The sequence below is a fragment of the Cardiocondyla obscurior genome, linkage group LG04, assembly GCF_019399895.1.
Source record: "Cardiocondyla obscurior isolate alpha-2009 linkage group LG04, Cobs3.1, whole genome shotgun sequence".
In the NCBI taxonomy this organism is placed as follows: domain Eukaryota; kingdom Metazoa; phylum Arthropoda; class Insecta; order Hymenoptera; family Formicidae; genus Cardiocondyla; species Cardiocondyla obscurior.
In genome coordinates, this window is record NC_091867.1 from 6,688,476 (window position 1) to 6,715,956 (window position 27,481).

The 27,481-nt window shown below is 42.2% G+C and overlaps 1 protein-coding gene across 8 annotated transcripts in view; it reads left to right on the forward strand.

The window, feature by feature from the left end:
• LOC139101494 (thyrotroph embryonic factor) overlaps window positions 1-27,481 on the forward strand; it is a 62,687-nt gene that overhangs the window by 27,727 nt on the left and 7,479 nt on the right. Inside the window, exon 1 of one of the 8 annotated variants that reach the window (XM_070654669.1) lies at window positions 4,182-5,696. The exons of 6 other annotated variants lie outside the window; for them this stretch is intronic. In XM_070654669.1, the coding sequence (XP_070510770.1) occupies window positions 5,387-5,696 (310 nt within the window). In that variant the 5' untranslated portion in view covers window positions 4,182-5,386. Of the gene's footprint in view, window positions 1-4,181; window positions 5,697-27,481 lie in introns of those variants that run through there. One more of the 8 variants, XM_070654670.1, reaches the window with a different exon arrangement.

The following is a 27,481-nucleotide window of genomic DNA, read 5'->3' on the forward strand; positions in this document are numbered from 1 at the left end:
CGAGAACTTTTCAAGTCATTCTAAATTTTAATATACCTTCCAGGAAAAAGGGATTACTTTGGGAAAACAGCACACAAGCATATTGGGAAACGATTACGGAAGTCTCTGAGAGATGAACGTTCTATCGAACGTCGGTCCCGGCTAAACTTCGCGTCTTGGCAATCAATTCGAACGATAATGAGTACGTGTTGACTTACGTAGACGTGCAGTTGGCAGTCGAGAGTTTGTGGTGGTGTCGGATGCAAAGTTATTGCCGGGATTCATTCGGGTCCCTGTCATGCACGTTGAATCCGCGTGTGCGAAAGGTCGCGAACGAAAGTCCCGCGAACGGTATTTACCGAAAGGTAATAATTAATAAACGCGCTGCCGCTTCCAGGTTCACGATTTGCACCGCAAGCGCTCGACAGGCAAACTTCTTAGTTTTCGCTCTTCGCGAATCAGCTGTAGGGATGGAGGCTATCGCCGCGCGTTAGACGCGACGGTCTTAAGAACGGTTATCTAATGCAGGCTCTGCTTCACGTGCGACACGCAAGTAAGAAATATCGAGGTGACAGAAATCGATGAAGAAGAAAAATAAATAATTTTTTTTTTTTTTCAACGATTATTAATGCAAATATACGCGCGATGTAGATGATATCTGTACTATTAGAAGTATAATTAATTACGTTTATATTACTTTATCTAGTAGAGAGATTTATGTCGTAAATGGTATGAACGGTAAATTTTCAGATCAATAATTTAAGTATTAAAATAAATGCAAGGAAATAAAAATTTATACGGTATTTTTATAAGCAGTAAAAATGATGAACGTGGAAAAAATATTTATCGCTACACTCGTGATGTCAATATATTATAATAATAAATTTTTCATAAGACTGATTTGATTTATCGCTCTATATTTATGATTCACGTACGATAAAATTTTTTCCAGTTATTCTCGATCGGAAATTCAAGTTTATCAAACGCAGGAAAATCAAATCTTTCTTGTGCTTCCTTCTGCGCTGTTTATTGCATAAATTTTGATGCTATCAACGGTAGTGCGTAAAATAATTTGGCCAATGCGGCTCGAAGAAGAAACTGTATTTTCACGCATTCCGCTCTTCGCGGCTGAATTATTATCCGCATTCGCGAAAAGAGGCGTCCTCCGTAAAGAACCGAGCCAAGAAGGCAAGGCGATCCACACCCGATTCTGCGATAATGGCGAGAAGGAGGGAATGCACGTCTAGGTGAAAGTAAGTCGCCGAAAGTTTCGTTTTCACATCTGGCCCGGTCCTAAAGCGACCGGTTCCGACATTCTGATCCGATCCGTTGCTTCCAGATTGCGAAACTACCGGCTATCAAGATTCGGACCGAAAACTGCCGGACCTCGAATTGGTTTCCGCCCTGTGTCTTGTTATTGAGCGCGGACTAAAAATTCGCTGCACGACTAATTTCGGAAAATTGAAACAGATAATTTCAACCGCGCGAAATAATGAACTGGTTACGAAATACACGAGCAGATAATATCGCATTATACTGCGATAAAATCAATGGCATCATCTACCTTTTGCCTAACACGAATCAGAGATGGGAGTGAAAGGGTCCAGAATCAACAGGTTGCTCGATACCCGTTTCAGTTCTCGACCGACCTTTAGCCGGAAAGTTGTGGCATCTTTGCTCGCATTAAGATCTCTCGAGCTAATAGAACGCAAATCCGGAACGGCGTTCAATCTATTTTACGCGCAAACGACGTTAAAAATATTTTTTCGGATTAAAGAAAAATAAAGAAAAAAAAAAAAAAGAAAAATTTAATAATAAATTAATTGTCGATAGAATTATTTCAATTTTTGTACTATAATTATAGTAACAATTATAAATAAAAATTTCTAATGTTGTTACGTTTAGGATAAAATTTCATTCTTTTTAATTTTATATCGTAACTGCAATGATACTGCAAATATTTCACTTTCAAGAACGCAATATAAAATATTCAATATTAAAAATATATTCGCGTGCAATTAAGTTGAGCAAAATTTTGGTCAAAAATACCGGACAAATACCTGACGAATCTTTTCAAAATAAAAGGGAATTAAAAAACAGAAAAAAAAAAATTGGGGAGGAGAGAAAGAACGAGGGAACTAAAAACGTAGCAGGCGATATAAAAAGAAGTATACTGAGCAAAGAGGAGAAAGGAATCCTTCCGTGACTCGCGAGAGTCCGCAGGTCTCTCGTGGTTTCCGCATTCGCACAACAGGCATCGGCGTCTACCGGACCGGTTCTGGTGATTCAGAGCTTCATGCCTTCACTACGTAACTTATGTCGAGCCCTCCCGCACTCTCTTTTTTCTTTACTCGTGTGGCATACGATCGTCACGAAGGGAGAATAACTGCGACCTACGATTAACCGACAAACTGTACTTTAAATAAATATAAAACGCCGAAAGTAATTATTTCGGCATTTAAAATTATAATTTTTCGTTTTCTATGGAAACCTTAAAATATCAAAAAAGATTTATTTGCTTTAAAAAAAACGAGAAAGTTCTTTTTTTTTTTTTTCGTGCGAAGTGTTTTCTGATATTTCCTGATAAATTTTCACGTAAAAGGAAACTTTCTACAGATTTTTAACGTAGATAAATATATATTATAATTAAGCGTTATTATTCACAACTGCCTCTCGTTTTAGATTATTAATTTTCTTCTTTATTTTTCTTTTTTACTTCATAGTTGTTTTTATTTATCGCCGTATTTCTCCAAACTACACTAAACCACGGGCTAACTTCGACGCTTCCGCGTTCGTCGAAGGTATAACTGAGATAGCGGGATTTTTTTTGGATCCTGCCCACGAACGCCCGACCCTGATGGCCCTGACCCAAAGCGAGACGCGCTTTCGCGTGTTATAATGGCCGCCACCGAACATCTTTGTCTTCGCTCGCTACATTAAATTTGGATATTAAGTTAACTGTTAATCAAATTAAAAAAAAAATTCTTTTCGTTATTGAGAATAATTCGTCAAGCCTACATAAAGAATTCACTTTGTTGCATCATCCAAAGTACTTCGCAATTAACTCTATACATCATCTCATATCATGTGATGAACTTTAATGATCTAATAAAAAGAGAGAGAGAGAGAGAGAGAGAGAGAGAGAGAGAGAGAGAGAGAGAGATAAAAAAAAAAGAAATTGGTTGGACCACGGTCGTTCCGAACAATAACAAAGTGGGCTACTCTAATAACATAAATTGACTGGCTGTATAATCCGGAAATAAGAGAGTTTCTATTTTTATCGGCATTGAAATGCGTGAAAAGTTAAACGGGCGGACGAAAATTGAAAAGTGAGTGGCCTCGTTATATATAGAATGACACACTTCCTCAGGCGTGTTTCAATTGACCAATTTCTGAAATTAACGATAACGGAGCATGCCTGCGCTCCTTCGCTAAGTAAAATCGAAAGTGGCTAAATACCACAGTCGGGGCGAGACAAGGAGATAGCGTTTCAGTCTGGCGGAGAGAGGTGCATTACTTGGTGGGGGATACAGTTTCCTCTTCTACCGTACGCGATAGGAACGAGGACGACACTAAAGCTTAAAGTCGAGATGCGTCCCGATGTTTATCGATAAATAATCGGACGTTTAAATATCCGGGCGTCTTTCTAAATAAGGTAGCCCGAGAACTTGGAGGAACGAAGATCGCGGGAACGAAACCGGAAAAAGGAGTACGTCCGGGTCTGCATAATTGAAAACGGAGAGTGAAAACGAAAAATTCAAGGCGCTCGAAGCGTAACAATTAAATCGCGAATAAAAGATCTCACTTTGCTCCGCGGCGCTCGACGGTCTAGCTACAGGTATCGAGAGTGGTGATAAAGTAAGTAGAGACGAAAGGTGAGCCACGGACGGGACAAGTGAAAAAGTGCGGCGTGATCAGCCAGAGCGCGCAGACAGGCGGGCAGAACAGGTAGATTAGAGGAACGGTGGCGTTCTCCGAGCGGGAAGAAGAAAACCAGGCCTGGATCCTAGAAACTGAACAGGGACACCGATAGAGCCGGTGCTCGCTGGCGTATACGTATAGGAAGGAGAGACATCGTCGGCGAAGCGAAGAAGGAAGAAACCGCAGCAGCGCACGGCGGGTGTGTGCGCTCGCGCTTTTGCACGGCGAGTGGGGTCAGGTTTCAGACGTATAGTGGGAGGTGGGGGCGGGAAAAAGCGGATGTTGGGGTGGAGGAGAGCAAGACGGAGTATCGGCGGGCACGATAAAGAGGGAAAGAGCCTCTTGAACGGCGTGGCGCTTTGCGATTCACAGTGTCTTTCCGGACGCCACACGTTCGAGACACGCACGCGAGTTCTCTTTTTCTCTATCTCTCTCTTCTCTTCTCTTCTCTCTTTTACTCCAACCTCTTCCTCTCTCTTTCTCCCTCTCCCTTTCCTGTACCACCCTCTGCCTCTCTCTTTCCTACCGTCTACGCTCACCCGGACGCCTGTACCTCCGTCTTCCTCGCTCCGTCCTTCCTCGTGCTATCTCTCTACGCTCACCTCCAGGACGACGCAACGTCGAGGCACATCGTCCGTGCCCTGCCTCCACTCGCCGGGCATGGAGTGGGACCAATAGGAGCGCCGCTTCCGGCAACGATGGTGCTCCAATCGGCACACGACGCCGACGGATAGACGCTGACGAGAGGCGATTTTGACAGTCGACACTGTGCTACTCTCAGCGCTCGCGGTTTAATCGCGCTACCGGACTCTCTTTGAACCTGAGATCCTCGCGATTCGCGACTACGGAGTAGTGTCACCCTTCGCGAGCACGCGAACACGCCAGCTTCAAGACTCGTCCAAGTGTTCCTCCCGTTTTCGTATTAAATTTTCAGTGAATCACGATACGTCCCGAGCCTGCTAAGTGAGTGTATTATCAATGGGAATTCAACATCGAATCGCCCTGCCGGTATCAACGAGCTGACGATGACGCGAGAAGATTAGCAGCGAACACGTGGTCGAAGAGATAGCGATCCGCGCGGGGTTACCCGCCGAGATCTCTACCAAGCGAAGAACTAAGCGATTACGAAAAATTCCACGGCTGATCTATAAGACAAACTCCACGGGCGTTCTCACGAAGATTCCCGCCTCCGGCATCCAAAAATAATCGTATGCTCGCCGCAACTCGCCGCGTTTGGCTCTGGAGCCGAGTTCACTCGAGAGCGGGCGGTCAGCCTCGGTGATCCACGGACGGTGATAGAGATCCAAGTGATATTATTCCGTCGACGACATCGCGTTGGCTCCTCGCGTCGCGAATGCGTCGTCCGTCTCATCGCGAGTGAAAGGAACCTCGGTGAGGACTCGTCGCGCTGGACATTACGGGGGCGCGGGGGGGCGCGCCGCAGAGATACCGCCGGAGTAATTAAATGCGCGCGTGAGACAATCGGATGAGCTGCGCTATGGAGTATCAGCAATTGGCGCCACCGCCGGTACCAGCTGGGGTGCTGCACGCCCAGGCGCACCATCCTCAGCCCCAGCACCAGCAGCAGCCGGTGCAGCCGCCGCAGCATCCGCACATCGTGGTCGCGCCGGCTCATCAGCAGCCGCAATCCCAACAGCCGCCACCGCCACCCCTGCCGCCGACCTCCCACGGTCATCAGGTCCACCCGCCGCTTCCGCCTATTCACGAAGACAGCACCAGTTCCAGGTGGTCGCAGTATCAGCACTTATGGAGGCAGCATCACGTTTACATGAACGGTAGGCTACGCGCATGGTCGGGACACGCCGCACCAAAGCGAGAACGATAGATCGATAAAAACGTACCGTCGGCGCGTAAATCCTCTCCCGAGATATTATTTCCCACCGGCCGTGTGGGCAGAAATTAAAAATGACTTTTCATAGCTAATGATCGCGAATCGAAGTTGGTAACGCGCGCATATATCATTTGAAAAATCGACTGCAGAAGCGGCGGCAGCGGAGAAGGAGTAGTCGCCATTCAGTAGAAACGCCCACCTGTTGCTTACGTTAGCCAGCCTACACTCGGTCCGCGACTACTGTACGACGATCAGCACGGAATCAGCGTGCTTGTTCGTCCACGATGTGTAAATAAAAAAATTCAAGATAAAACGCGCACGAGTAACGATAGTATTTCGACAAGGCGCTAAAGGTTTCAAACTTCTATCTTAAAAGATGTTGAAGATAAAAGGATGTATAGAGAAGAAAAAAAAATATATATATACAAATTAAAAAAAAAAAAAACATCCTTGGTAATAAAAAGAAAATAAAAATGTGCATTTGCGTAATTAATTGTTCTAATTTAAATAATGAATGATGCAACAAAGTATACTTGTAATGGACTGTCATCGCGTCGTTGGGAAGCGTCTTATACCTGCGTCGCTTATCGCGAAACATATCTGTTAACTAGGCGGGTCGGGTTAATCGAACATGGAGCGTGAATCATCCGTCTCCATGTATGTAAACGTGTGAATTCATCTATGCACCTATCCTAGTTACAGCGGATTCGACTCAAGGCTTTTCGCATTTGCATCCTCCCACGTCCTCAGCTCGTTTCACTCCTGCTCGCGTTCTTCATTCTTTCTTTTTCTCGCCTATTCATCTCCTTTTGTCGTGCGCAAGTAGAAAATTTCCGTGGAGAAACTATTATTGTTTATTTCCATACGCTCCCGAGCCGCACCAATGTCGGATTAGAACGAGCGTGCTCTATTCTACTTCGTTTTATATATTCAGTTTCCATATTCATTACATTTTACATATCAAGCGTAACAAATTTACTTGCACAAACAAATTAGATACGATATTTATTCCCGGTAAAACGTGTAAAAATAGAAAAATAATTGCTAGGAATTTTAACGTCGTGACTGGGAGCATTAAAAAAAAAAAAAAAAAATATTTGCTGCAAAGTTACTGTTCGATTGTATAATTATATAATATTTATTAAATAATCAACGATTAGGATAAGTTGTTGATAACAAGTATCAAGATAAGAGGTGTGAAATTAATATAAAAACTGGCTCGCGTAAATTATTTTCGTTGAACTTCGTTCAAAGCTGTATGCTGATTTAGGTATACAAATTAGTGACCGATATAACTTTTGACTAGATGATTGTCGGAGTGATACTCGTATCCGCGATGTCCGCGATTGTTGAGCACAATAGATTAGAATCGCGTTTTAGGATGCACAATGCGAAGGATGGGTTAGTCTAGCCTCACCTAGTCCCACAGCATATAACGTTCTATTGTTAGCATCACGTCATTGTAATAGCGACAAATTCGAACCTCGAAATTATATTTTTCGCCAGAGTCACTCTAACTATATTAATATGTTATCCACATACTAGAATGCATAAAATGCATAAAATACGAGAGAAATTAAAAAACAAAATTTTAAGAGTCTTTATAAATTTTTAAAAACCTCCGATAACATATTGGATAATTAATAATTATTTTTAGATTTTTTTATCAAAATAAAAAAATGTTCTCGAGAGAAATTATAATTTTTATAACTATCGTTCTGAAAATAATTATTTGAAACCTGTTAGCTTTCTTACTCGATAAATTTTTTTTTTAATGAATTCGCGTTATTTATCATAATCGATCTATCTAGTTTATGGATATTAACACTATGAATATTAACACGCCTTTTAAACGCTCGAACTGATTACATAGGAATTATCAGACGTAAAAGCCGGTTAAACCATGACGCAAAGTAGACAATCTCGTCGATATTGAATCGCATCTCCGACTATAACGGGCGGAGTTTCCGAGTTAACTCGCTCACTGACCTACGACCTCGAGATATCTCGCTCTCGACCTTGATGTGTTCCAATTGAAATTCTACTTAAAAAGTTTCACATAATTTTTGTGAAAAATAAATCAAATATATTCATAACGATGCAATAAAGATACTAGAAAATCGCGAGGGGAAAAATAAAGCCCGCAAGAACTAATTTTAAATATCAATATGTACTATTTGCAAAATGGAATTATAAATTGTCTGGGACATATGCGAGAAAGTGTACACTCGCTTTTTTTCTTCAATAGCCACGCGGCTGCTGTATAAGATTCTATGCACGATGTCTGCCGTGCTGTTTTCTCGCACGAGCACGCGGTGTCGTTCGTACACGTATTCCGATAAAAACAAATGAAACTACAAAGTGAATCGTGCGCGCGTGTACGTAAATACGCGTGCACATGTGAGACATTTTTTTTTTTTCCCAACTTGCTAGTATATACCGTTGGACAATAATACGCGCACGTTGCGGAGTGTATTCAGAGCACGAGTGCAATCCACGTGCTCCGCCTTTTAAAGAAGTCTATACGCGAAATCCGATTTCGCCGACCTCGCTATCGCTAGAGACGATTATTAGTGGATTAGAACACTTACCCCTGATCCCTGAGGAGGCTCTCTGGCGAACGTTAGGAGACAGTCCTGTAACAGAAAAATCATTTGTTGATTAGAATATTGAATTATTCACATACGTTCATACGTAAAAATACACGCTTATCGAATTATTTATGTATTATTTTTACAAGACACGCTGCAAGTACACGCGCACGTGATATACTTTCTTCTCTAATCTTTATCGTGTCCGAATCGAAGCAAATTATCGCGATAGAACGAAAAGCGAGTGCGTATTCGTTTTAGCATTAACTGACTAATAGCTAACAACTGACGAATCGTTCTTATCTTCTTCCAGGTAAGTTTCACCTGCGAAGTTAAGTCTGGTTGCATGTAAAGTCGATCGTATTACGTCAGTGCATACGTTTACGTATTGCTTACTACATATAATAGTTTTAATAATTTCATCGGGATTCGTTGATTATTAATCGTCATTATTAATTGTTAATCCAATCACACGGATAAAAATGGCCTTCGATGGGCTTGCGATTAGTCGAGTGTTAACTACGCGGTAGATAATAATTACACTGGTACCATATGTCACTGCCGAGATAACAAATAATTTTTTCAACGGAACAGAGAAAGTGCGTTATGCAAACCTTCTTTACATTTGTGCAACAATATTGCGACAAACTGCGAGAAATTTAACTGGAAAGATCTCAAAGTTCGCTACTGTACCATGGCTATACTCGCGGATAAAAATATAATAGAAATCCGGTTACTCAAATTTCCGGGAATTTATGTAATTGGCTAACAATTATCATTCCATTACTGATATTTAATAATTGACCAGCGAGCTCTAATATACATGCAGAATTGCAATTTTTTTTTCCGAATATTGATATATTGGAATAGAAAAGTGCAACGACAACTATTTGCAATTCTGCATTTAATTACAATTATTAATATTCCTCGGTATAATTAGGAGAAGAAGAAACTGTTTTTCTCGAATCGCTGTGAAAACAGAAAAGAAATGCAAAATGTTGCGGACCATCGGACAATGAGCCGAATTCAAGTCAAATTGCTAAACATGATTAATATAATACGTAATTTTTTTTTTTTTTTTTTTTTTTACATAGCAGTTGCACGTGTGGATTCAACATAATCAAATGTTCACGATAAAGAGAGTAAAGAGTATGTAAATCGAACGATTTACAGGCGACCCGACACTGACGACGTGATTACCTCGTCCGAGACCCCTTTGATAACATTTTCTTATTTCTTTTTTTTTTGGTACACTCTATTTCCAGATGTAATACTAATATCTCAATCGCCGTATCGGTTAACGTTTCATTGTAACGTGCATACTCGAAAATTCGCAGAATCTTAATTATGATGGCCATAATCTGAATGTTGGGTCCTATCAATGCAAAATATATACATGAAATCCCGTTATTATTCAATCGTTCAAGGTTACATTCCCGAGCAGGTCAGTAAGGTTAAAGATTGCCTTTCGATAATTATCCGATCGATAGTCATTTGGAATGTAATGTGTAATCGGACTGTAAAGTGTTAATTATTCCACATGGCAAACATATGAAGAAAATAGATCGGAATAAAAAGATACGAAAGTACTTGATCCAATTCTAATGGAACACACTCCTCGCCCCTGACAGAGTTCCCGAATTTAATTATTCGTTTAACTAAACAATTTAACGTGAACTTTACGCTACGAGTTAATTCGAGTCCGCCGAGTCAAAAATCCCAGCTGGTAGTTTGCAATTTCGCGATTGCAATTTTCACGTGTGCCGTCACGCGCGGGAAAAGTCCCTCGATCTCACTCGCCGACGTCTCGCGAGGCTGTTTCTATCGCGCAAATCTGCGCCGCGGAAACCTGGCTATTCAGTCTCAAACCCGGAAGACAGCTGGCGTTGCGCACGACTACGTCGTCATCGTTGCGTCGTCGTCATCGTCGCTGGCATCGTCGACGAATGTCCAGCACTCCGTGCAGGCTGTCGGAGAAAGTAATCACGTGCCATTCTCAGGAATAGACACCTCCGCGCTTTCCGCAAGTGGCTCTCGTTATTGCCCGTGGAACTTTGTCGCGAAACGCATAATTGTCTGCGCATCTCACGTCGCGGGATGGTTTATAATATAAGTCCGCAGGCACCGAAATGCGAAAGGACCCGAGCTCCGCGGGATTGAGTTATAACGTCGTTAATTATGCCGCGAATAATCTCGCGATAACGAGGGGCGCTTGTTCTTAACTTTTTCAGTCATCTTTAATCTGCGAAGACGTGTTGTACGTCCGATAAATGAGAACAAACAAGAATCTGAAGATTAAAAAAAAAGCGACTTTACGATATTAAATTATAATTCTCGTGGCGAAGTATAAATAAATATGAAAGCGAAATCGTCGAAATAAAAAAAAAACTTTTAAAACTTCCTAGATACGTAAGAATAAACAAGTAGATAACCGGTTCCGTCGCTGCGGTCGATGTGAAGATATATTAGCTCCTGTACCAAGGGGACGAAAAAAAATGGCAACTCGATGACGATCGACTCTTAGAATCGAAGAATATTCTATACGATAACGATCGAGGGATCTACCCGTTTGGCGCTAAAAAAAACGTCGCGATTAAAAAAGACGATCTTGTTCGACGTAAATACCGCCGATAACGTTAATACAGGCAACGCGAATTACCGTAATTGCTCTTAAATACTTGAATTTTGCAAGGCACAGAAAATTGAATGGCTTCGTAATAAATAAACCAATTCTTTACCGATAATTACTTAAACGAGCAAAGTAGGATATGATTTATAATACAAATTGCCGCGTAAATAGGAAAACGCCAATTGCAGTTTCGTAAATTGCGGATTTAACGTGCGATCTTTGCTTGGGAATCACAACTTTCTTAATGTAATAAAATCACAAGAGAGTCATAAAAAATTTTATCCATTTTTGCTACCTTTTGCTCGTATAGAAAATTAGATTTGGCCGGATATCTCTCTTCGAGCGACTCGAATATAATGTGATCGATAAAATGACGTGACGTTAATAGACGGAATTAACTAATTCTTGCACGTTATAACAGTAATATGCATTAAAATCCCTTGGCATCTGAACGAGTATAATTTCTCAGAGCAGTAAACGTAAACGTAACCATAAGAATTAATTATTAGTTGGACATTAAAATCATACTCGTATACGCGTATATAAAAAAATATATTAGAAATGCTACGAAATAGTGCAGAGAGACACGCGACGTATGAATGAATATTAAATTCGAATTCGCGTGCGCTGCCTTTTCACGAACGTGGTAGTAATCAATGAGGGATTTGATCTCATTAACCGGCTAATATTACCGTGATCGTTGGACGCGCAGTTGGTTAACAGAAACGGTGTTTCAACCTGCTCGAGCTAAAACTAGTTCTGGCGCACTTCATAAATCAATGATAAATTCTCGGCCGAGCGGTGTCCCAAGGTTTCGCGGCGTGCGGTACGTTCCACGTGTCGATCTCGATGAATATAACGCTGCCAATTCTGTTATTATATTGTAACAAAAATCCATCGATCGCGACGCGTTAAAATTTAACCGAAATAATTACGTGATAAAAGGACGCACAATAAAAAAAAAATTAATTGATTTAAAGAAACAAAATACAAATTGATATGCGACTCACGAATGGTAAATCTTTTTTTAATATTTGGATTTTAAATTCATTATTTGTAAAAGTAATAAAAGCACTGCAACGGGTATATATCCGCATAATCTTTTCAACTGTCGCGTCGCATTAGTTCAGGATTCTTTTTCTTTTTTTTATAGATGATATATTAATCGACAAGAGAGGAAATCCACTGCTAATCCCGTCTATTAATCGTTATTACAAGCCGCGCGCGTTATTTCTATGCGAGAACCCGAAGGTACTATGATTCCTTTATACGTGAGAACTGGACAAACGAGCTAGAGAAGAACGAATTCGTTAAATTTACTCGCACGCGTGTATGCACGCGTACAGGTGTATAATGTATGGAACTTATGCACGTGTCATTATTCGTTATTATCTAAACGGTCTTTAAATAGACCGGTCGAAACGAGATAAAAAGCTTCAAAGCGCAAAAGACCGTCCCATCGAAACGGTAACATTTTTACCAATTCGCGATCTAACGTTACAAGTTTAATTTTATCGTTTATATGCGCGAGGAAAATTTTAATTTCTCGGACGACTTTAAGTTAAACTTGCTGCGAGCGAAAGGGCTTTGTTTGCCCCCGAACCCTTCCTTCAATAGCATGCGTTCGAAAAGTAATTTAAAGACGAGTTTCTCTTTTCGCACAGGAAAAAGGAACAAATAAAGAACGAGAGAAAGAAAGGGTCGCGCTGTTTACGAGAGAAAGGCGAACCGTCAGAGGAGCATACGTACGTGCGTGTTCGTATGAGACATATGCCCGCGGATATACGCAATCGTTCCTGCGTCCCCGTTATTTCGGTGAAAGTGAAAGTCATGCGGCACGCGACTTCCTACTTCGATCAAGCTTGCTAGACAGATAATTTGTAATACGACAGAGCCTTTTAGAAACGGTGAAATATTTCAGGGAATTATTACAGGGCAGGGAGACTTTTTTTTTTGCAAATTCGAATTTTCTCTTTGTCGAAAGAAATAAAAATGGTAATGAATTCGCTGCTTAGCGTTTTACTGTGCCTGCTTAATTTAACGTATCCCTTTTTACTCACGCCCAATTCTCGAAATTCAAACTCGCTTGGCATAATTGAGTGACACACTGAACGATTACTAATAATTAAGAGTCATTTGAATTAATGAAAAGCGAAACTCTCTCTCTATTTCTCAACGAATCCAGAAATGCAAATGACGGTCATAGTCTTCGCACGTGGGAACAGTCGAAATCGAGGATACTATCGGCCGCTGAAAGCGTAGCTATGCCAAGACTTTCCACTTTCCGGATATTCACAATCATTGCTCAAGTCGAAAAAGTGCAGTGCGAAACTTTGCGAGGGGAGATATAATCTTGCACGTTATATTGTATTAATATCGTGCGCGTATTACGATTTCGCTCAGCTTGTCGCAGGGGTATCGAGAATTATAGACCGAGAACTACGATTTGTCAAAGGTCTCGGCGATTATTTGCTCACTTTACGAAATAAAACGCGGAAATTCACAATGATGATTTTCCGCGTTCCATATCTGCATTATCCTACTTCTTGCTAGTCGTTTTCCACGTTTACTCACGTTTGATAATTAATGAAGGAAATGCGCACAACTGCTCGCACCGCTTTCCAGCGATATGGAGCGACAGGAAGGAGCTGCAAAAGCTAATCTTTCGTTACCGAGTAGGAAGTCTCGCACGAAACAAGTTTCGTTTTTTTTTTCTTCTTCTTTTTTTTCCTTTTTTTTCGCCGACTTATAATACATACATTTTATTCTCAAGCAGACTGACGTCGCGCGGAATCACCGTTTCGTTCGCACGTCCGGTGTATTCAATTGGGCTTCGCGTAAAGAGGCATGCCGAATCTTTTCCTATCCGGGGTACTATTCGCCGCGCACGGTTCGACTGTATCGAGACAACTTTTATTGTCAAAACTTTTACCCTACGCGCGAGATGTATTCGAGACACCGCCATGCAGGGCTGACATTTGGATGGCCTCCTTTCTCCAAGTGGCACGTGGGCTTATACTTTTCGGCACAGCAACGAGAAAGTTGTTGCCGTTAGATATGCCGACCCGCTGTTAACGAATACGGGTCCAGTCTTGTGAAATCCCTTTTTTTTTTTTTCCCCCTGCCTTCAATCCCGGAACTGTATATCATAACTGCCTACTACTTTTCTCACGTCTGAAGTACGTTTTAATGACTTTCCTTGAACGATTCCTACTCGATGAAAAGAAAAACAAAAAGATTGCTTTTAGGTAGCTGCGAGCTAAGGCTTGATGCACCTAACGTGAAAGTATTAAATAATACAATTTAAACAAGGTGTCGAAAAAGAAAAAAGAAATTTGTTTACGACTCCGTATACATTAGAGACTCGTTCAATTATTCTGGAGTGCTCACTAATTTCCTCATTCTATGAATAAAAATACGAATCGCGTCGCGGGAGTGGCCGTAGGGAAGAAGGGAATATTCTCGTCGCAGAAAGGAAATAATTGGCATATCTTAATTATCCGCCTCGTACGGTGTTTCCAATTAAAGATGTCTCGTGACGGGCGAATCGAATCAATTAAAATTGACCTTATAGAACGAGGCGAGTATCGCCTCGATCTGACCGTGTACTAAGGAAAGGAAGCGATAATTGTCAATTATTGTCGCAATAAATTGCATATCCTGGTGAAACGTGAGAGCGATAAGAGGGTCGATTATCGGGCGAAAGGTAATTATTGCGAGTGACACCGATGCATCTTGAGAACGTTCGGTAACGACCGGATAGGAAAATACTCGCGAAAACAACAAGATATACAAATATATAAAAATGTCGGGAATAAATCAGCGGGCCTTACGCAAACCGATATTTATCCCGCAATGCAATTTTTCTTACTAGACCTCTCGGGATAAATTTCGAGTGTAATTACGTTACGAGATAAATGGGCATAATTTCCTTCAAATGGAAACAAACTAGAAACTCTACTTAGACACCGAGTGGAAATGCGCATTCTTCAACGTGCGCACTGGGTGAAAATATTACGTTTTTCTGGTAAACGAAATCAATCATTATTTATCGCGATCGCGGTGGAGCATTAAGGCACGTATAATTAACACGCGTACGCGCATTCGGCACTTCCTCCTTTCTCTTCTTCCGGCTCACGCACTTTTTTTTTTTTTTTCGCCGTACCACCGCGAAGAGGTTGACGGAAAGAAGCGGAATGCGGCCTTGACACGACATGAAAATAATAAAAGCTGGCGGAATAAGCATGGATGCGCGATACATGCGCATCAGTCGTCGGCAGCTGTTAGGAATTAATTTTAGATTAGACGGCCAGCGGGTGCCTGACTAGGTCAACTTCGTTCGAGTCAACGAGTCTCGTAAATGCACGTCGTCTTTCTACTAACATGCTGAAGCGAAATCGTTCTCGGTATCTTTCTGCGCGTAGAAAGAATTGTCATTTAAAGCGTGCAAGTTGAAATGCGAATTTAAACTACACAAAATTCTAAGATTTCCAATCGGCCGCGACGTTAAACGAGGTTTTTCGCTACCGCCGTCAGCGACAAGATCACCGACATTTATAAATTGTTATACCGTTTAATTTGAGAACGTGATAACGTCGCTTGTTAAACAATTTTAATAATAAAATGAAAAAGTCTGCGTGTAATGCATTATCAGGCAGTGTGTCAATTTTGCTTCCTGAATCCACGTTGCACGCCACATTTACGCGTTTCACGTCGTATGCATGCACCACCAACACGCATCGAGCGGCAGTCCCGTTTCCGCGAGTTTTACACGCGTGAGAAAGGGAGAAAAAAAAAAGAAACTCTTTACCGCGAGTAAGTAGCAGAAGCAGAAGAAGGAAAGACATGGTTACTCTTCCTGACTCGCCCCCTCCTGCTTGTATCCATTCCTTTCGACTTCTCTTTCTCTTTTCCTCGTTCTTTAATAAACCATGCCCTCCTCCTGTTCCGCTACGAGCACGGATTTCTCTTTCATCCTGGCACAATCTGATTTCTCTGGGCGTACGCGGGTATGCCGCGCACAGATCGATGGACTTGACAAATAATTCAAAAAATTCCCGTTACGCCAAATATCCTCGGATCAAACGCTGATATCAAAGAGCTTATATTTTGCCGCGTGTAATTTCGACTATTAGAAGCTAATTTTATTAATTCTTGGCATAGAAAATTGTTGAAAATAATAAAATAAAAATCTGCGCATTGCGGATGGATTTAAACATGTTTTTTTTTTTTTTTTTTTAACTAGCTTTTAAAATATTTTATATACATTTACAATTATGTATTTCCTCGCAGTTGTTAATAACGATTTATGAAATTTCTGTTTTACAAAAATATAAAATTATACTTTTTTGCACGGAAAAAGCTTAAGATATTATTTCGTATATACGTATATATTCCGTTTGTGAGACCAAGAGGTGTAAATCTGTCATTGCGCGTCACGTTTAATCACGCAAAAATATTGCGTCGCGACAGGGCACCTTTCTGTCGGCGTACAATGCTCAGGACTCTTGTTTGCGGTGTTATTCGCGAAGCGGTGGTCTGGTCTGCCAGCAAGTGAAAGTTGCTCCGGCCACTTTCCCTTGGGGAGAACCGAGCGATCGCTCAGCTGGCTTCCGGGCTGCGAAGTCGCGATAAATGCCAGAGATCCACCGCCCTGAATCGACCGGACTTTGCGTCACACTATCTTTATAAATTGATAGAAAATGAATTCTGCCTCCTGTCCTCAAATAGCGACACTTTAACAGACCCATAAAATCCCCCGCGCACGACATAAATCTTCGAGCTCCACAAAAATTACTATTAGCGCTGGAATTAACAGATAGACAACGTTTGGAATATACTATTAAATGGACATTTTAAAAGCGACGTGTCGGACGCGACACGATTTTCCACGTCAGCCTTAGCGTCTCGATTAATAACAGTTGTCGGAAGAAGGCGCACCCCTTCATCGGGCGGTGGTTTCCGCGTACACTTTTCGCGACATTCGTAAGAGTCGCGCGTATGTACCGGAAACCACGGTGTCGCGAGGACGCGTGTGCGCGCACGTGCGCGAGAAAAGAGGCCGGGCGTTTGTACAATACGGCATCGCTTGCCCCCTTCCGTAGCTTTGTAATTTTCAGGAGAATTGCGTGTTCGCGGGAAATGATCTGTAAAATTACAGTCGCGGCTTCCTGAGCTCGCGCTGACATCGCGCACCCAAGTGCGGACGAGGCATATGCGTATCTGCCGCGTGCAAGCAAAGCGTCGCTTCGTGGACTTCGTACTACATCGCAAATTGTTTCCTTTAACGCTCGCGCCCCGTTCTCTTTCTCTCTTTCTCTTTCTCTCTCTCTGTCTCTCTTCGCGGACTTTCTCCTCGGATCGATTCGTATAATCTAATTGGTTCGGCGAGCGTAGCTGCGCGCATTGCGCGAACGGCTGGCTGCATCGTTAACGCGGAACTGATGCTCCCTCCAATTTTTACGTGAGCCCGCGGTAACGCCACTCTTCGCGATTAAATTTTTACATTGCCCAGCGTCGAAAAAAACACTCTTAGAAATGGCAATTTTTTTTATAGGCTGCGTTATCCGCCGTGAATTAAATTTTTTAGTTATCACGTTCGACACCGCTACATATCACGGAGGAATACGTATGCGTGCGTACGAATCTCATTTTGCGCGACGGCGTCTTATACTAATCTCGTATTAACTGACGACGAGCACGACAATCGCGCCAGGTATTTACTAGCGCATATATAATTTATCAAACGCTATAACGCCGGTCTTTCTTGGGATAAAAATACAATTGAAGATTCTATTCAGCGAAATGCGGTCAAACGCGCGTTGCCCCGGGTCAGTTTCCGCGTAACTTTCGCCCGTTGATGCCCGCGCGCTTCTCGTTACCCAACAATTACCTAATCGTGTCGTACACACAACGTCGATTAAGCGAACGGGCGTAACGCATCGATAATCGAGATGCAGCCTGCCTTGAGAAAAAGAGAGGCGAATCGCGCCGCGCCGCTTCACGCGTTACACTGTCAAGGACGCGTGTCTATTTTTTTTTTCTTTTTCTTTTTTTTTTCTCCCAACCAATCACCAGGAAACGAAATAATACGCTTGTATATCAAGGAGAGAAAATATACTATATTTAATCGATCATACGTCATTCCTAGGATTGCGAGAAAATTAATATCAAGAATGCAAGAATCCCGCGCGTTTAATGAAACTTGGAAATACATCACATTTAGCTCGATCATGTTTCCACATCGTGACGACATCAATTAATTGCACCTGAGTTTCCTTTGCCGCGATTACTATTCGTGAAAAATGCAAATTTATATCGGCAACGATCGTAAGATTACTTGTGTGCAGAAATTAATTTTCCGCGCATTTCTATACTGCGCATTGCGGGTATTAACAATAATAAAATTGAAAGAGCCGGAAGAAATTTAAATTATATTATTACATATTGAGTCATCAGGTTGAAGGATCAAATAAAAAGGAGCTCGGCTTTATTAAAAAAAAAAAAAAAAAAATTTTAAGACCGCATCTGATTACAAAATTACCAACATAAAAACGTTGTCTTTCACTTTCATTCAAGCACTAGATGTATTTGTGCCAGCGGCACTCGTACTGATTATTATTCTATTAACGTTTCGAAGATACTTGATCTAAATTAATCGTATAGCGTCGGCGCTATTTTCTTTTCTAGCAATCAAAACTCGACGATTATTAAACGTGCTAAGAATTGCAATTAAAAATCAAACCACTAATTTACGATTATGATTTTCAAAAATATACATCTGTTAAGCATCGAACTTTTTCAAAGTTTTAGTGAAACACCATAGAAAGAAAAAAAGTCAGAGACAAAAGAAATTATACATATATAAACGTTAAAAAATATAAAAAAAACGCGATGACGATCGAACGTATTGCATCGATTACGTGGAACGTAACGGTTAAGAATTACCTAAAAGAATTACCACACACGAGTGTATTACGCGGACGGCCATGTTCCACGGCCAAGGACGAGTCGCTATTCCGCGTCCCTGAAGGACATGTGTGCCTTTCGAAACCAGTTACTGAACACCCGATCGCGGAAAGTACAGCCGGATGCGGATTTATCTGTTCGACGTGTATCGGTATCGCTCTTTTTTTTTTTTTCCCCTACTGGTGTTATTCTCGATATTAGAGAGAAAAAGAAACGAGTGGAGAAAGAGTTATTTCGCACTGCACCTCGTAGAAAAATTATTCATTTAATTGCTAACCTTTAATTATCTATTATGTTGCGGCGCAATCAGCGCAATGAGTTATGCATATTTACTTGTTGCAAAGAAGTCCGAGAGACATGTAATTTCATTCGAGGTACATAAACGCATTGGCATGCCTCACGCGGAAGATATTCTGGTGAACATTTATTGCTCGTATAATGCATATCTGGCGGTTGGCATATAGTTATAAATCGTCTAGATCCTTTTTAAATGCTGACGTCGAACATGGGGCGGCGTACACAGGCGGAAAACTTTCTATAGCGAAATTATCGAACCGGTAATCATCGTAAAATACACCCACGTACTTTCTAATCAAACTACTATTTAAAACACGTCTCGTGCAGAGGGGAACGAAAGGGCGGGAGCGATTAGAAACCGAGAAAAAGATATCGGTCGATAATTGCAATATATATACATATAGATAAGTGAAAATAAAGGAAGAAAACGAAAAAGTCGGTCAATCGATCGCGGAATTGTTTCGTGAAGCAAATCTCTTAGTGATAGACGACTGTCGATCAGATAAACAGGCGTAATTAAGAAATAGTGAAATTCTGATTAAATGTACCGAACCGTTTAAAACTTTGACATTTTATTGCAATGGATAACATTAATTTTGACAATGACTGCGACTAATATTTAACTTCTATTAATATTTTCCGTCTGCCGTTCGACGTTTATTCAACGTACACTTCTCGAGCATACGATTGCCTATTGGGAAGCTACAGGTTGTCGCGATAGCGACAGCAACGTAGACAGGAAGTAATGCCGTGAGCGTGAACGAAAGGGTGAAAGCTGAACCTGGTGGGGAGAAAACGCAAACAGCCGGCTGCATTTCCGCGATCTTAACCGATTCGAGGCATTTCCTCCCGCATGACCAATCTTTCCATTTATCTGACACCGGGCGGCCGATTCGTCTCCGCTAATTCGTTTAGAGTAATCACACTTACGTCATCGTCTGGTCTTAACGGCGCGCCGATGCAATCGGGAATTACGATCGTTTCTTCAGAAAACTTTTCTACATCTAACAGGATCGAATGCAGGACGGCTACGTTAAGCAATCGCGAGTTAATTGTAAAGGGGTGCATCCGTTCGTAATTCGGTTTACCATTTCCGGCTCAGACACGATCGCGGACGTCTGCTCTCACGGTGGGATGACGTACTGCGATCTAGATCGGCATACGATATCGTACGCTGTTTCTCATACGCTGTTTCGGTTGACAGAGCCGCGCAGAGAAAACGAGAGAACTCGTTTCTAGAGCTGATCTACGCCGTGAATATTCGCAAGATCTTTATATTTCGAATAAGCTTGCGTATTCGCGGTTTGAAAAATTTAATTCCCACAGAGCGTCTTGATTTTGTTTTGTAATCGCGCAAAGTAGTACGTATAAAATTAATTTTGACGATAAACGTGCGTATTTCGGCGAGTCTAATTACCGTCGTGATTTCTGGCGTACATAATTATTAAACTGACGGACTTGTCGTTTGGTCTCATCTACATGTAGTAGAGTGGGTCACCAGGTAAAGAGGAAACGAGCGAAAGACTACCGCTGCGTTCTACGTCGTGCTCGAGGAAGCGGGAAGGCCTCTCGAACGAAAGCGAAAACCTCTTTCACTCTCTTTCGCGTTACGCGGATACTAGCGAGCCTAGTTTCACTCTTTATGAGGCGAGCTTGTCTCTCGAGGCATAACTAACCAGGTTAAGAAACGGTTCTCGCTCGAGCATCAATTAGTTAATGATAACTCAAGGAATAAATGCCGCGAGCGGCGCAACATTTCGTGCATTGAATTGATATTCGAATTATTTATCGATACTGTCAAATTTTTTTTTTTTTTTTTGCGTGATTGTTTTATTTTAATTTGCGAGCCCTCTAAATTATATTCATATGTGGCCGCGCGCATTTGCGGTTGCGCCCGATGAGAAAATCCACGCACGTGGTTTTAATCCGGATATGTGCATCAGACGATATAGTGTTCGCACACGCGTGCAGTATTAGCTAAATGCACGCGAGCGGAGTTAGCGTTCGTAAAAACTTGTGCCGTTTCTGGGGCTTATTTACAATGCTAATTAATATTCGTAAGTAATGCCACTCGAATGCACCGCTATTTAATTGGAACGCTCTACTTGCCGTACAAATATATCCGTATATTATATAAAATATGCACTTGTGCATTTCACGCGCGGTATCACGATTCGCCCCGAGAGAATAAAAATTCGAAAGAACTTGTTCCGAAATTGAAAATCTAAAGGACGTCGCGTGCGCTCAGATCATTACGTGAATTTTATTCATACGACGAACGATAGAAAACCATTTCTAAGAGGTCTAGCCGCACTCGGAGGAGCGGCCAAGGACGACTTCGTGGCTCACTGCGTGTTAGTTCGTTACATGCAATCATAAACAGACAGTAATACACGCTGCACATCTACGACCCGCGATTCTTATTTCCTGTCTCGCGTTCGGTTGTGTTCAGCAAACTAAATTGTACCGGTGTGTAAAAATCCACCGAGTACCGACAGTGAATGATCGAGAGAAAGAGAAAGCAGGAATATAAAATGTCTATTACAGTCTTCATCAACGGGCTTCGAAGTAATCTAATTCGCGAAAATTAATGTCCGCAGATATGAAAATTTATGCGCGTTCCTGCGAGGTGAGTGCGCAATATGTGATACGTACGTTCAACACGTACATGTGGGAATATTGAAGAAAATATTTCTTTCTTTTAAAGACATTGGAAATTATATATCATTGATTGCTTTAGGTTTCTAATACAATGTTTTATCCTACGACTTGCTGAAAAATACCCGCGCGAGACGCTGATGAAAATGGTGTTGGCTTAGAAGTTATTCGCTAATTAAACCGATAATTTCGCCTGTATCGCTTTCACAGTTGATAATATATGTCCTTGGCGGCGCACCTGTTCACACCTCACATAGCCGGCAGACAATCGGACAATTTCGTGTCCACGGGGAATTCGATCAAGCCGTATTTAGCACAGATCGATGAGAGTTCGTTATACGACGCGGAAAAAGCAGCAATTATTTTGTCGCTTGTAAGCCTCGCGAGCGTATGGTATCTTTTCACGAGGGTAAAAGCGGCAGTGGACGAACTGATCTGACATATTATCGATCACTGTAATCGGTTTAGTCATTTGGCCTCTGCGCGATATACAATATGTATATATATTTGCACATCCGCGTGCGAGTGAATACACCGCGACCTTTAAGCACGAAACGTGATTCAAAGGATTCCTTAATACCTCTAATGCTTTCGTATGTAATCGCCTGTTGCATTTTCCACAACGTGAAATATATATGTATATAAATCACTCTGCTGTTGTTGCTATGCGCGTATACACGTATGTAAAATATTAAATTGTTAATTATTTTGATTTAATTTTTTTTTTAATGCTGAAATTAAATCGTATAGCCAACTGCTCGATATTACAATTACTGGAAAACCGTTTCAGGGAAAAACGTAAAAAGAAAATCGTGAGTCACTGGACTCGAGTCGCGTCTAAAAAGTAGCGATAGGAATAATGAGGCCGTGTCGGGACTGAAGATAACGCCGCGTGCGCGCACACAAGCGCATGGCGAAAATCTAAGAAAACATAGGTACGAGGACTCTATAATTCTTGCCTGCATTTTCACGAGGCTGCTTCTCGAAGCAAGAGATAAGACTGATAAACACATGCACCATTGTGCGCGGTGCGAAGCCAGCGGTGAAGCGGCGGGATAGCTTTCTAGGAAATGTGTTTCGGCCGCTTGGACGATCGTACGTTTCTGTACGGACGGAGGGAACGAGGAAATGCCTTTTCTTAACGCTATTGCATGAGAAATCTCGCGTGAGAACGTCACCCGCGCCACGGTGCAGTAACACGCGGTCGCGGACCATATACAGCGCACCGCGCATTTCGGAGCGGGTAATATTAATTGCATTATGATACCATTATTCGTCCTGTTGCAAAGGCGTTACGACGGCTCCTCGTCGGGTGTAATTTCTTTCTCATTCCGCGCGCAGTCATCGCGAGTACGAGCGAGCGACTATAATTAAAGACGACTGAAGCTAATTAGAGCGTGCTCGAAAAGAGAAAGTGTTTTGGGAAAATAGAAGCGATGCCGGCGCTTCCGGCACCCCGTAGGAACTTATTACATACTGATGCGAGTTTTACGCGGATCGGTGTCTCGTAGGAGTCACCTAAATTTAATAACGGCCCGGATTATACGTTGCATTCTCCGGTGATGCGTGAACGGCGGAAAGAGGCGCGAGGCGGAAGAACGGGCGCGTGAGTTATGCAATAACGAGGTATCACGACTCGAGTTTTCATCCGTTGCAATTTTCATCGCGCGGCCGTAACGCCGACTTCGTACCCGGGTATACCCTGCAATTGCTGGGTATCTTCGCGTCTTTAATAGAATCTAAGTTGATACCGGTTACGGGCTGTACTTCAGAACGGTCGATGGTAACTTACCGCACGCACAAATCATCCAAGTACTGACAACGGCGCAAGATTTACAGATCGTAAGTCAAGTTCTTCCCGTACCATCGCGTTCCGTATTATGCTGCCTCTTGATTTTCCCTCCCAGGTATAGTTAACCGCAAGAAAATGCCGCTTCGACATTCTACTTGTTTAACGCCCATTGCGATTGTTTCACGCCGCTCTGATCGAATTTAGATTTTCTTCGACGTTTCCTTTCACGGAACCAGCGAAGTAATTAAATTGCCGGCTGGCATAAAATTTCATAACTTTTTGCATCGAAACGCTAGCTTTTACGATTATTTGTCGGTTCTTTGTAGGCCACTTTATGAAACTAGTTATTCTTTCATATTTTTATTTCTCTTTCTTGTATGCAGAAAATATTTATATTTTATAAAGATACCAATGTTTTTTTTTTTTTTTATGAGATTATTCCAGGTTGTTTGATAGCTTGAAATCCAAGTTTGATTAACTTCATTAAACGCATTACGGTTTCGCTGTTGTAAACGAATATTATGGCGATTTTGCGATTTTAATCGCGAAAATAGATCACAACGACGGAGTCGCGGTAGTAGTAACGACGGCTAAACAATCGTATTTGTTTGGAAAAGGTTTCCTGTGCGGCCTTGGTCGATAGCTATTTTGGACGGTCAGCCTATCCCACGAAGCTATTGTGTATCGCAGATTCGATTGATCGGGAAAGGTTTATCGACGGATACACCGTGCCGCCTATTGTGACGGAGAAAAATCGTACAGAACAAGCGACATTTCTACGTACAACAAGTTTCAATTGAAGGTTTACAGCGCCGTCTAGAGCGATAGATCAAAGGGGGAATCTATAATTTGATTTTTCGAAGCGTTTAAGCACAGCTGTTGTTTACGGGGCAGGTAAAATGAATTGGCTCTCTGGAGATATGCATTTAGATGTCGGTGGGTTACAGTTATTATCGAGAATTCCGAGGAGAGAACGGGCGCGAGAGTTATGCCAAAAATGCATTCACGGGGCACCCTCGCGTGTTCACCTGCCTAGACACTCGCGTGTCGTCAATTACGTAAATGACCAGCGGTATCGGAGCGGTTATTTTAGAGAAAAAGAATAAAGGCGGAAACTATTTCAGAGCCCGACCGAACATATCTTTCGAAAGCATTTCTACAGGTATTTCGTTAATTTCTCTGAAAAATTTCTTAAAAAAAACTATACTACTTTTTTCTTTCTTTCTTTTTTTTTTTTTTAAGTCGGGGGATAAAATTATGATTGTCAGTTACGGGCTGTGACGTAACGCAGCGCACTTGTGAGCGCGAAGATCGATAAATCAACGTCGACAGATACGAATGTGCGGTGCACCGTAGCGACGATGTGTGCGGTTTTGTCACCGAAGTGTAATCTTAAGAGCACGCTGCCAAGGCGACTATCTAAACAATAAAGCGCTCTGCAACACGCAGGTTTTTGCGTTCGCTGCAAGGTTTATTCAGTATTTAAGCAGCGCTTAAAGTCCCAATGATTTATTAGCCGATCTATCATTTTGCGAAGAGATTCTCTCCGTCGCGAGAAATGCGGTGTATTCTTTTTCAATGTCATAACCGTGGAACTACCACGCTCCACGATGAATCTTACGTTATTTCATTAACAGCCGTATAATTTCTGCATTTTATTAGATCATACACTAATACGATCGGTGAATAAGTGTTTTCTATCTTTAGCGAACATATTTTTCCAGTTATTCTTCAACATAAATAATGGCCACGCCATAGCTTTGTTAAAAAGTAGAACGCGTACCTGCGATACGTGCATATTTACGTCCACCGTAATTAACGTCGTTATCTTCGCGACTTTTATCTATCGGCGCAATTAACAAAATGCAACTGAAAACTAGTTCATATTGCATATTTGCAGGCATAAAAACGTCGGTAACGTTAACGAAATTTTTCCAGACCGCGCGTTTAATATTTTTATTTCTAATGATCGTAACTATTGCTCACCAATTAATTATTACAATTGTTGCAATTATATAAAATTTACAATTTAATCAGCCAACAATTTTAGCGCGTCTAATATACAAACTTAATAAATAAAATGAATAATCGAATAAGCATCTCACTGAATAGATAATAATTAATTATCAATTATTAATTGTCTGAACGTGACCGGTCTCATTGACCCGAAAATTCCTACGTACACTTTTGAAGAGTATATAAATTCCGTTCTACAGATTTATTTGCGTTGAGTTTCGCGTCGCGAAATCGCATTTCCGGTATCGCGAGCATAGTAATGGCTATCTCTAAAGGCCGGCTATTGTAAATAAACGAGGGACAAACGAGGACGCGAAAGAGAGAGAGAGAGAGAGAGAGAGAGAGAGAGAGAGAGAGAGAGAGAGAGAGAGAGAGAGAGAGAGAGAGAGAGAGAGAGAGAGAGAGAGAGAGAGAGAGAGAGAGAGAGAGAGAGAGAGAGAGAGAGAGAGAGAGAGAGAGAGAGAGAGAGAGAGAGAGAGAGAGAGAGAGAGAGAGAGAGAGAGAGAGAGAGAGAGAGAGAGAGAGAGAGAGAGAGAGAGAGAGAGAGAGAGAGAGAGAGAGAGAGAGAGAGAGAGAGAGAGAGAGAGAGAGAGAGAGAGAGAGAGAGAGAGAGAGAGAGAGAGAGAGAGAGAGAGAGAGAGAGAGAGAGAGAGAGAGAGAGAGAGAGAGAGAGAGAGAGAGAGAGAGAGAGAGAGAGAGAGAGAGAGAGAGAGAGAGAGAGAGAGAGAGAGAGAGAGAGAGAGAGAGAGAGAGAGAGAGAGAGAGAGAGAGAGAGAGAGAGAGAGAGAGAGAGAGAGAGAGAGAGAGAGAGAGAGAGAGAGAGAGAGAGAGAGAGAGAGAGAGAGAGAGAGAGAGAGAGAGAGAGAGAGAGAGAGAGAGAGAGAGAGAGAGAGAGAGAGAGAGAGAGAGAGAGAGAGAGAGAGAGAGAGAGAGAGAGAGAGAGAGAGAGAGAGAGAGAGAGAGAGAGAGAGAGAGAGAGAGAGAGAGAGAGAGAGAGAGAGAGAGAGAGAGAGAGAGAGAGAGAGAGAGAGAGAGAGAGAGAGAGAGAGAGAGAGAGAGAGAGAGAGAGAGAGAGAGAGAGAGAGAGAGAGAGAGAGAGAGAGAGAGAGAGAGAGAGAGAGAGAGAGAGAGAGAGAGAGAGAGAGAGAGAGAGAGAGAGAGAGAGAGAGAGAGAGAGAGAGAGAGAGAGAGAGAGAGAGAGAGAGAGAGAGAGAGAGAGAGAGAGAGAGAGAGAGAGAGAGAGAGAGAGAGAGAGAGAGAGAGAGAGAGAGAGAGAGAGAGAGAGAGAGAGAGAGAGAGAGAGAGAGAGAAAGAGAGACGGAGACACGGGGAGTACGGAAATGCAGTTCTCGGTGAATGAATGGATAAAATCAGGAAGATCCCCCGTGTCCCCCGGCCCGATTACATCGTGCCCCGAACACGCTGTTCCCCGCCCGTTCTCTCGGTGGTAATGCCGCCTCGCAACACGAGATTAGTTCCGCAGAGTTAGTCGGCCGGCCGACGAGCAGCCTTGAACCAAATTACGGGCCTGCCGTTGTTTAGTTGTTTAGCCATCGTGCGCTGCAGAGAAATCCCCGGCCGGGAGCGCCTAAGGCGACGCTACGGGCGCGGTTCGATCGCGATCTCGCTTTCCGCTCCTTTAATCGGCGCTACGTGGACGCCGATTATTTTTAGCCAACCGGTAATCGGCCGAATATCCCTAGCCTCGGTACGTGTTCCCCGCGGACGCGCGTTATTAAAATTTTTTTCGACGACGATGTTCTTGCCGCTGCCAAAAA